We start from the raw sequence: 10,364 nt of genomic DNA on the forward strand, positions 1-10,364 counted from the left end.
GAAAGAACGGCAAATAGGGTTAAGAAATTAAAACTTGAGGACCTTTGTACTCAGTTTCATCTAAATATTCACTGACTAAATTTTTATTTAATATAAAAAATGTGGTGTTGAGATAATTAGTTAATTGATCATGATATCCGGTTCTTGGTGTTTTGGTCGGGGTGGCCGGTCTGTGGGGGTGGCCAGTCTTTGGGTGACGGACGTTAATGCATGAAGGATGCTGATGCTGAATCCTGGTGGGTGAGAGGCTATGACGGAACGAGAACTAGGTTGGGTGGTAATTTAATCTCTTGCCAATAACCAGACTAATGCAGGTACAACAACAGCCCTAGTCCGCAAAATAAGTCGATTTCGGTAGGTAATTTATCTGATAAGCGGCAAGCTAGGAAATGACCGCATCCCGTTGGAGATTCTTTGCCGAGCTCTAGTCTTGCATCATTCGCTAGGCTTGGTGGTTGGACCCTTTTCTTCTTGGGCGGCTTCAGTATTTAGTGACTTCTTTCTAGGTGGTGTGATAGGTTCTGTTGCTGCCCTCGTGTGTGTTGGTGTTGATGCCACTGTCGTCGGTGCCCGTGCTGGTATCGGTATAGGCATTGGCATCGGTGGTAGAGGCTGATGTTGAGGTTGGGATCCTCGCCGTGAAGATGGCGTTGATTGACTTGGGGCATAAGCCGATGGCATATTGGCTTCAACCGTTCGTCTGGCGTGGTCGAAACGATCGTAGCACTTAGCGAGAGCCTCTTGGACCGACTGGTCTGCACGTACGATACCCGTGGCGAGAACTTCTCTAATGTGATCTTCGACCTTTTGAAACTCGGACTTGTCGTATCTGTATCGATCAGGAATACCGCTGTTGTGCAACAGAGCCAACAGCCCCGCGATAACTGTGTTGGACGCAGCGAGAATAGTGATAGCTGTGTCGTCGAACCCTCCAGAGCTGAGAGCTGTGATACTAGCACCAATCATCAATTGCAAGACAAAAAGAATTGCGCGAACGAAGCCGATGAAGTGAAATGAGTACGATGAAATGGTACGACGGTAGACGCAGTCGCGATAGAGACCCTGGGGAAGGCCGTTCGGGGGCCAGAAGCTACTAGTCGGATGAACAGGCTTGTTGTGCTCTATATCTATAATCCCGCCAACTCCCCGAGCTAGGATGGCCCATTCTGTAGGCGATAGGAAGCGATATCTAACATTCTTATGTTTTTTCTGACCCGGGCCATTCTCCATGCTGCTCTGATCTGCTCCGTTCATGTAGTGTCCGAAATTCTGAGTAGGGTCCATCGATGTCTGGGGGACGGTTGAATCAATTTCCGCCATCATGATGCTGACGCACTATCGAGCTCTGCAGCTTGTATCTACCATATATCGTGAACTAAAATGCGAGTATTAAAGTGAATGAAGCATGCTGGTGAATCAAAAGCCAGCTTATGAAGAGAGAGCCGATAAAGGATAATGGTGATGCTTGAAGAAGCTGGCTAGGGTCAATAAGAAGATACTGAAAAAGAAATGAATGGTAGAAGAAGAAAAGTGAGATTTCTGGTGATGTAAAAGGTATTCATGTTGGCAAGCTGAGTTCGTTGCTCGGCCTTTCCCGTCGCCATGTTATCTTGTCTCAACTGAAGGCGGAATCTCATGCCCATTGCGGCTTCCACCGCATAACGCACATTCATCCTCATGAATTCGGCGAGATCAAGTGCCTTCTATCAATCCGTTTCAAACCACCCTCTTGGAGAGATATCGCATTGAGTTGAGCATAATTCCGAGAATCACGATCATTAAGTTGTGATATCATAAGGCACTTCACTTACACGAGCTGTTGTTCTGTACAACCCACGAGGGACCCCGCCAAGCCGCAATAGGTAATGTTTACGATAAAATCTTCAACAACACTGCAGGTCTCAGCCTCAAAACGACTACATCAACACCAGGAATGTTCAGTGTCTGGAACGCAGCCATGCCGGAACACTCTCAAATCGTCGTACAAAACAATGAATCGGCAAAGCTCTCTTAAAAACAGCTACATTCATAACTAGATATCATTTCTATGTTCATTTTCATGTATATGACCCGTCCTTCCACTCAGCAAAGTACAGCCCCAATCACTCATGACTCTAAATCACTGCCTATTCCCTCCTGATCCGAGTAAACCATGTAGAACCACCTAAGCCATACAAACGCCACAGTACACACATACCGTCAACGATACAAATTCTCGCTAAATATTTCATCTTTTCAAAATCAAGAATCCTGCACAAGATGGGGGATGTCGTCCACCTTGGCCTGTCCGTTGAGAATGGCATTCACCGCCGTGAACAGCGGATACTCCGACTCCAACCCACGAGCCTTGAGGAAGCTGTTCACCTCCTCTGCGGTGGTTGTACCCTGGATCTTCTGTCCGTTGAGATCCTGCTTCTCGACCTCTTGCACGGAGATTCCCTTCTCGACGGCCTTCTTGGCACAACGGAAGTTACGGCCGCCGGAGCAGGATGTGATAAGATCGGCGACACCGGCGGAGGATTCGGTAAAGGTAGCTGTGTGGACGGTCTCGCCGAAGAATTCCTTGCCGAACTTGACCATTTCCATGAGACCGACGCGCATGATAGCTGCCTTTGCGTTATCACCCCAACCGCGACCGTCGACGAAACCAGCTGCGAGAGCAACTACGTTCTTCAAGGCACCGCTCAGAGATACACCCGCAACGTCGGAGACCATCTGGACGTGGAAGTAAGGTCGGTGGAAGAGCGTTCGGAAGCAATCCTGATCCAGAGGAGGATAATCGGCTGGCATAGCGGTGAGCTTGGTCTTGGAAGTTCGGCCTCGAACGTCCTTGTGCTGCATTTCGGGAAGCTCGCCAATTGTAGGATTGGGGCTACCTGTTCGTGGCGTGGGAGCTCTGCTGTTGTCAAGAGCCGGAGGGTCGTAAGCGATAGTAGTCTCTGACCACTTCTCCTCAGCAATTTCACGAGCCAAGTTAGCACCACTCAGGGCACCACAGTAAATGCCTAGCCCGTCACCAATCCACTCGCTGAACAGGCTGATACCGTCGTCAGTGACATTGACACCCTTAATACAGCTGATTCCTCGAGCATAGGGAAGAATGTGTCCGTTGACCTGCTTGCAGACGTTTGCGATGAACTGGTGGGGCAAGTTGAAGACAAGAATGGTGGAGTCCTTGACAGCGTTGCGAATGTCGGGGTTGGCGATGATGTTTGAGGGCAGAGGAATACCGGGCAGGTACTTTACGTTCTCGTGGTGCTTGTTGATGACTTCTGTGAGCTTCTGGGGCTTGTCGCCGGTGGTTTCGTTATATAATTTGGAGTCCTTGGTAATCGTCACGTCCTCCTCGTAGACCCACATCTGGACATCTTCCTCGAAGAGATCTTTGTTGGCGCGGGTGTTTTCAGCGACGATCTTGGCAATTGTTGAGCCCCTAGCAGCGTCTGTTAGTCAATGGCTCAAGCTACGATAGAGACGGAGCCGGAGAGCGGAAGGCATACCAGTTACCGGATCCCACAATGGTCACCTTGTGCTTCTTTGAATGTCCACCCAAGCTCGCCATGTTGCCGAATGTCGCAGAAGAATAAGTGCGAATATGAGTACAAGAGAGTAATCTCGAAGATTTAGCAAAGACGAAAGAAGAGCGCACTGCAAGCGATCGAAACATACGGGGGAGAAGGAGAATCGAGAGTTGTGTAAGGGCGAAAAAAGAGCTTTATGAGGGGTACTGAAGCTGAATAGTCCGAGGGACCTGCTCCAGCTTTCCAGGTTGTTGAACCCTGGAGCAAGCCACAATGACGCATGGCAGAATGAGATAAGTGACACCGCCTGCTCCAAGGGGGAAAGCGTCCCATCAAAACCCCATTGATATCCGTGATAATGGAGCTGGAGAAATCTCGAGACCTTGATGAGGCCGAGGGGCAGTTTTTCACATGCAAGGAGGTATTGATTGCTGTGGCTGCATGTGTCAATTGGAAGCTATTTTTCTAGAAGAAGCTCAGAGTGCATAGCCATAACTTGATATGAAGAACGCTTGAAAGATAATTCTACTCTCAACGATAGCTTCAATCACATGGAAACAAACATAAAATTCCAATTCAACTTTTTAAGTGGGATTTCACATGTCGAACAAGAACCTCGAAACAAGGATCTCTGCAAAGTCTAGGATTCTCCGGGAGACAAGGGGGCAAAGATGCATAATCCAGGAACAGTTACAGCACCGAGCCCCGTTCCGTAATCCGCGGGCCGATCCCCTTGTCGCGTGACGAGCACATGTTAAAGAACTACAGAGGTAAAGGAAAGATCATGAGCTTAGATCAAATGATGTAAATTTTGAGGTTATCGCTACCAAGAGTCGCGTCATATCACGATATCATTTGCTGCCGAGGATGTATCGTTGCATTGTAACGGGTTCAGAGGCGCTAGAGCTCAACTGCATGTTGACGTTGCCAAGTTTACCCCAACGGAGTCATCTCACTCCCATCCCTTTTATCCGTGTAGAGGTCAGTGTATTTAACAGAGATACGAATGCCTGCATTTGGTTATCAGAAATATTTGACTTGAAATTATATCGCTATCCAATCTGAACTGTTGCCAATGTGCATGCTGATCAGAGCCCCGATAAGTGTCAGTATGAAAAACAGACATGTCCCATAACTCAGCGATTAAGAACAGTTAAACCCAACAGCTAAGTTTAATCCGTCTTCTCAATTATACTCGCCCAATAATTCCACCTTCTCCTCATCCGTCGATGGGAAGTGATTAAGCATCGCCGACAAAGAGCGTTTCCGCCCGTGTGTTTTCCTCTCGTCCTTCTCTTCAGTCCTTTCACCATTTCCAAAAATAGGCTTGAAAACATTATCATAGACCATCCAGGCCACAGTGAACATGACAGTCATGGTGACAGCCAACCACTGGGGCACCTTGCCGCGCTTGTCGGCCAAAAACTTAGACAGAAGAATGACCGTTCCGAAGAAAAAGACTGTGAAGAAGAGGAAGAAGAATGCCCCTATTCTCTGTCTCAATGTTGTTATCGTGTATGGCTGTAATGAGTGCAGGTAACGCTGGTATCCATCGGGAAGTTCATGTTCCTTGGCACCGTCTTTGATGAGATTGAGATATCGAGCACTAGCTTGTGCATAGCCAGGTTCACGCTGAGGGCCGAGCAGAAAGCGATACCACCACTTGTGCTTGCGAGGGTCATCGGGTAAATCCTTGTCAGGAATCTGTGGTGCAAAAAGCGTTCTTGACAGAAAAGGTCGAGGGATATCAGGAAATGGCTTCTCAGGAATGGACATCTTGGGAGGCAATGGTATGCAAGGCACAACAATCTCTTTGTAGCCTGCTCCACCACCTTCAGTGCGGATGATGGTGCGGTAATCCTCCTCTGTTACTTCGTATACCACACCCATAAGACCCTCATCCCACCTGATCTCCTCTGAGTGTGGTGGCTGCGGAGGATCGAAAGGTGGGACTGGCACCTTTGGAGGCAGCTTTGGCTTCTCAGGAAGCTTTCGGTAATCGACGTTCGCAAAGCATGGCTCGCGATAAGGAATTCCGGGAAGGTTGAACTTAAGCTCCAACGTTGGCACTGAGACATTCACCTGGGACAGCGGTCTAATGCCACGAACTCCCAGAAATGTCTCAGCAGCGAGGTTGGATCCATAAGCGAGATAAAGATACGTCTTTGGCGCAGGATGGTCTCGATCGATGATATGATCTTCAGCAGCTTGAGCCAAGCGTGCAGCTGATGTACGAGGGATAGAAGAGATCGGTGGATACTTCTTCGGTTCGGGCCGCTGCGCAAGAACACTGAACTTGCGCAGAACGACAGAAAGCGAAGATTTACTGGCTGCGTCGCGGTTGGCGCTGGCGTGCATTCGGTTTGACATGACGTCGAGTAAGAAGCTTAGACGTAAGCTTACAACTGATTGATTGGGCCGTGGCACAGGTGTCGCTAGATCTGTGATCCTGCCAGGTGGCGAAGGAGGGATATATAAAGCGCTCACAAATAAATATCACAATAAATGTTCAAAGCCTGGGTTTCCGGGGAGATAAAGGTGTTATTCATCATGAAACGGATCATAGATTCGGGCGGAGCGGAGATAGTGGGCTTGCTGCTGAATAATGCGCCGCGCGGGTAAGGCATGGGAATAGTTGCGCCGACCGATGGTCCGCAGTCAAAGTCCGCTTCCCTATTGATGAATTCCGGACTATCGGGCTTTACCAGGATTATCTGACGAATTGGCTTGCTGAAACTTTACCAAGCGATGGCCCGTTGCGATAGATCGCAGATCAACATTAATGAATTCCTCCATTGCATCCAGAAACCCTCCGGTTGTGCAGGGTAGGCTGGACAAATTCAACCACTTCAACAACTGACGTTGTCTACTACCATCTATATTCATCATTTCGTCTAAGCCAGTGAAGGGTTGTTCTTGATTTTGTATGCCAGGATAGGGTGAAGTGTAGTTTGTGTGCGTTAAGTGTACCCAAGTTGGCCTGTTGATATTGGAGTTGGCGTTGTAGAGAACTAATTGTATTGTCTTGATATTGAATACTAAGGTGATGACATAAACGTGGTGCCTGTAGCGCTTTTATTTATCGTACCTTAAGGAATTTTAAAAAATCCATTTACACGCAGTGATTCACGAATGAGTGGGCAAGTGCCATCGCAATGAAGTAGGCAAGAGGCATTCAACCTCTCGAAGGTGACCGCTCCTTCCATTTTGCCAGCAGCTTCCACCATCTGCTCCTACCCATCTCAGCCAACGTGATCCCCTTACCAAATCGCAAAACGTTCTCAAACATTCTTTGATCTCGCTTGTGATCTCGGCATCGTTTAGTTCTCACCCATTTACGGCGGTAGGTGATAGCCCAAATTACACCCTCTAATCGTTTGGGGGAACTGTAAGTCAGATCCCCTACAACCAACGCTGTGTACCCCTCCAATACAGTTTCATCCACTAACTGTCTTGCAAAGTGTGCACCAATGCCTCGAAGAGGTGGGAAGTCTGGCCCACGCCTAAAGGGTAAGCGGCATTCAGAGAGGATTAGAGCCATTGGGCAACTCGACACGACTCCAAATCGTCACGATCAGTCTCCTCGTGGAGTTCAGCCTCAGGATCCAACACCGGCATTACCAAATCAGAATGCAAATTCCGAACTTCCAAATTCTGAGATACCGTCAACAAATGAATTTGATGATGACCTCAATGAGGATGATCTAATGCAGCTGGTTGAAGCTGAAGCCGCTCCATCCGCTCAACCGCCTGTTGATTTCTCATGGTCTGAAATCGGTTCAACACGCCGAAGCACGCCTCTACGGGAAGACGAACCAACGTTTTTAGATAACCAAGATTCTCTTCTCGACGAATTTTCCAGTCCAAAGTCCGGCCTAGGCAAGCTTCCCAACACTCAGCCACTGCCATCAGAGCCTGATCAGGAAAGCAAAGAACCTCCTCTTGTTGACTTTTCTGAGACAGCTTCTACTGTACGACGAAGTTCACCTTATTATTCGTTGGCTGCCTCTCAGATTGGAGATGACGAGGCACTAAATATCCTGGAAAACAATCCTTTGGCACCACTACCAAGTACCATCCCCGATTCGATACAGGCTCTCGGATTACCGCCTTTCCCTAAATCAGCAACCATGGATCACTTGCCGGAAGACGAGCTATATGATGTCACGCCTCCCAAGTCGACGGCTGAGCTTGAAGCTGAGACATCGCGAAAAGAGGAGGAAGCACCTGAAGCTGCCACAGAAAGGTCCCAGCGTACTAAGAAGCCAAATTCGTCGCAGAACTCAAAGACAAAAGGCAGGCCGGGGAAGGCCTCAAAAAGCCATGATGCACTTACGAGACTGTTAGAGGAGGAACTGGATCCATCAGGAGAAGACGAAAGACAGGAGCAAGCATCTTCACCCCCTGAAAAGCTACCAGCAAAGCTCCCAAAGCGGAAGAACAGCGCTCTCAAAGGCAAAGAGACACCAAAAAGGAAGCCTGCCGCTGCGATAACTCAGGATGTACGGACAAGTGAGCAACGACCCAAGGAAAGGAAAGGCCGGAGACAACGAGCGAAGACTCCCATTCAATTCGACGAAGAGACACATGAAATAAAAGAGGCAACACCACGGAAGGCAGCGGAACAGCAACCTCGCATGCCCATCGTGAGCAATCTCAGAAAATCGCATGCTGCCTCTGTCTCTCCCATTTCAAGTGCAGGGAAAGGAACACCCGGCTCGAAACGAAAACCTGCGCCAAAGCGCAAACCGCCTGCTCAAGATGCTTCCCAGAAAGCCCCCCCAGCCACACGAAAGTCAGATTTGAAGAACGTGGTACCTCAGGACAAACCTCATACAGCTGAAGAACGTGCAGTTCCTGCTACAAAAGTGGCAGCTAAGCCTGCGCCCGCGATCAAAAAGAGAATAACTCGAGCCAAGGTGAAAGAGGAAAAAGCACCAGTGTCGCAGCCTTTAAAGGCCCAAGAGACACCAGGAAAGAGAAATGAGACTCAGGGATCGACTCAGGACCCTATCGTGCTCTCTAGTGACCCTGAAAGCTCCTTGTTTTCCGATGATGACGATGCCTTCGTTCCAATTGAAGACTTGCAACCAAAAGAGAAGAGGCAATCAGCAAGGAAGACTCAATCAGTGATGGGAGAGTTGCTCGTTGACCCAATTGTCGACGTGGAACCAGTAGGCCATGCTCACCGTGAGAAAGCGCAGCCGTCTACACGCCCGCAGACCCTACCGCAGAAGCCCGAGGCCTCTCACCCTTCACGTCCTCCAGAAGAACAAATCTCTAGGCAGAAGACAACCATGACTGTTAAGCCTGACTCCAAGAAGGTTGTTGAAGAACCTCTTCCAAGCACGAGGGGAAACCGTGCAGCTCAAAAGGGCCGAAGGAAGGTTTTGTCGGCTCGCGACACCAACATTCTCGTTCAACAAGATACCTCACAAGCAAGGACCTTGAAAAGACCTGCTACGACAGTTGACCCCATCATTGATGTTTCTCACCCACCTCGCAAGATCAGTAAGTCATCAAGGAGCTTCAGTATCAGTCAGGTGGGTAGCCCGTTACCACTTGAAACAAGCCCAGCACAGCTTGTCGGTGGAACAAGTCCAAGTGCTATGGAAGAAGTTGTATCTGCGAAAGTGCCCAAGCGCAATCAGCAGACGGAGCCTAGAAGATCCCAACGCCTTCGAAGAACTGCGGAATAGGAATCCCCATATCCTGATGGCAATCACTTACAACAAGAGTATCTCTCTAGTCTGGCAGCTGCAGAGGCCATTCATGACAAGACCAGAGTGGGATTGAGACCCAAACCTAATACGAAGGTCAAAGCTGAGCCGGTCAACTTGCACCCCGAGCCAAGTTCAAGTGATAAAGACCTTCATGCTCAGATACTGGCGTCCCTGCAGGGACAAAATGAAGCGACTGCCGAAGTGGAACAGGCCATGGAGCATGACAAAGTCCGCGGCAATGGAGTCTCTCCCAGACAGACACGACCGGCCGGGCCGAATGCAGAGATAGCAGAGAAACTCCATGGATTAGTCGAGGTAAGTCCCTTGCCGAGGGCCAGTTCAATGCTAACATGCTGCCTAGACGATGCTGGGTCATCTCCAGGCCAAGGAAGCGACCATCTACCGCGGCGCTGATGCCTATCGGAAGAATGGCATCAATTGCGTGGACAAGATCGAACGACGCTACATACAAGAGAGGCAAGCGCTCAATGAAACGTGGAAGAAGGATAGTGATAGGTTTCTCCGGGGGACGCGGGCAGCAAAGGCAGCGATTGATGAGCGCGGAAAGATACGAGAGAAGGCGATGCAGCAACTGAATGAAACAGCAGCAAGGCGCCGCCACTTGTTTCAACAAGCGACGACAAGTTTACGAGCACTTCATGGACGATTGATGAAGGGAAAACTTGCAGACTACGAAGATTGAGATGATTTACTGTACAGATTTTGTAATGATAGAAAATGGGATTTGCTGGAGCTAGGTATTGGGCAAGTTTGACTCAAGTTGTGGGTAGGTGATGGCAGTTGGTGGAATGGGGACTGAAAATCAGGGTTCAATGGCGGCAGGGATCAAAAGGTTGATTGATGGGTCAGTTTCATGTTAGTAGAGCGGTAAGTATTCCGGGCTTGGCCAATGTTATGCTTGATGAGGAGCCGCTGGACATTGGTAGTGATCTTTCTTATTGAGAAGTGATGTCTTCGCTATGACGGTACTGATGGTCACAGAACTACAGATTTTGGGCAAGATTTGAAGCGATCTTAAGATGATCGAGACGATGTTAAGATGGGGTGTGAAGCAGATCCAAGGTTTGTGTCTAGGCATGCTGAATGGACGGATGAATGG

General features: G+C 48.9%; 6 protein-coding genes across 10 annotated transcripts; 2 read left to right on the forward strand and 4 right to left on the reverse strand.

The window, feature by feature from the left end:
- Positions 1–347: 347 nt before the first annotated feature.
- Positions 348–1,320, reverse strand: FOIG_07957 (uncharacterized protein; the record flags this gene model as incomplete). Its single annotated transcript, XM_031207757.1, has 1 exon — positions 348–1,320. One exon carries the CDS (start codon positions 1,318–1,320, stop codon positions 436–438), a length of 885 nt encoding a protein of 294 aa, XP_031061891.1. The 3' UTR covers positions 348–435.
- A 639-nt stretch (positions 1,321–1,959) lies between these two features.
- On the reverse strand, positions 1,960–3,768 carry FOIG_07958 (glycerol-3-phosphate dehydrogenase [NAD+]). Its single transcript, XM_031207758.1, has 2 exons — positions 3,501–3,768; positions 1,960–3,433 (listed from the first exon to the last, which is right to left on the reverse strand). The coding sequence occupies exons 1-2, from the start codon at positions 3,665–3,667 to the stop codon at positions 2,242–2,244; spliced, it is 1,359 nt and encodes a 452-aa protein (XP_031061892.1). The 5' UTR covers positions 3,668–3,768; the 3' UTR covers positions 1,960–2,241.
- Positions 3,769–4,152: 384 nt separating this feature from the next.
- FOIG_07959 (uncharacterized protein) lies at positions 4,153–6,150 on the reverse strand. Its single transcript, XM_031207759.1, has one exon. The coding sequence runs from the start codon at positions 5,889–5,891 to the stop codon at positions 4,707–4,709; it is 1,185 nt and encodes a 394-aa protein (XP_031061893.1). The 5' UTR covers positions 5,892–6,150; the 3' UTR covers positions 4,153–4,706.
- A 191-nt stretch (positions 6,151–6,341) lies between these two features.
- FOIG_07960 (uncharacterized protein) lies at positions 6,342–10,143 on the reverse strand. Of its 5 annotated transcripts, none has more exons than XM_031207762.1 (3): positions 9,715–9,946; positions 8,711–9,567; positions 6,342–8,604 (listed from the first exon to the last, which is right to left on the reverse strand). In XM_031207762.1, exon 3 carries the CDS (start codon positions 7,060–7,062, stop codon positions 6,697–6,699), a length of 366 nt encoding a protein of 121 aa, XP_031061896.1. In that variant the 5' UTR covers positions 7,063–8,604; positions 8,711–9,567; positions 9,715–9,946; the 3' UTR covers positions 6,342–6,696. The 5 variants fall into 5 exon arrangements, with proteins under 5 accessions (XP_031061896.1, XP_031061894.1, XP_031061895.1 ...); XM_031207763.1 differs by having other exon boundaries at positions 6,545–9,146; positions 9,252–9,567; positions 9,715–10,143; XM_031207764.1 differs by having other exon boundaries at positions 6,545–9,020; positions 9,252–9,567.
- Positions 7,229–9,220, forward strand: FOIG_07961 (uncharacterized protein; the record flags this gene model as incomplete). The annotated part of the gene is made up of 1 exon (XM_031207765.1): positions 7,229–9,220. One exon carries the CDS (start codon positions 7,229–7,231, stop codon positions 9,218–9,220), a length of 1,992 nt encoding a protein of 663 aa, XP_031061899.1.
- Positions 9,458–9,947, forward strand: FOIG_07962 (uncharacterized protein; the record flags this gene model as incomplete). Its single annotated transcript, XM_031207766.1, has 2 exons — positions 9,458–9,559; positions 9,606–9,947. 2 exons carry the CDS (start codon positions 9,458–9,460, stop codon positions 9,945–9,947), a joined length of 444 nt encoding a protein of 147 aa, XP_031061900.1.
- Positions 10,144–10,364: the final 221 nt, after the last annotated feature.

Source organism: Fusarium odoratissimum (assembly GCF_000260195.1).
Source record: "Fusarium odoratissimum NRRL 54006 unplaced genomic scaffold supercont1.12, whole genome shotgun sequence".
Taxonomy (NCBI): domain Eukaryota; kingdom Fungi; phylum Ascomycota; class Sordariomycetes; order Hypocreales; family Nectriaceae; genus Fusarium; species Fusarium odoratissimum.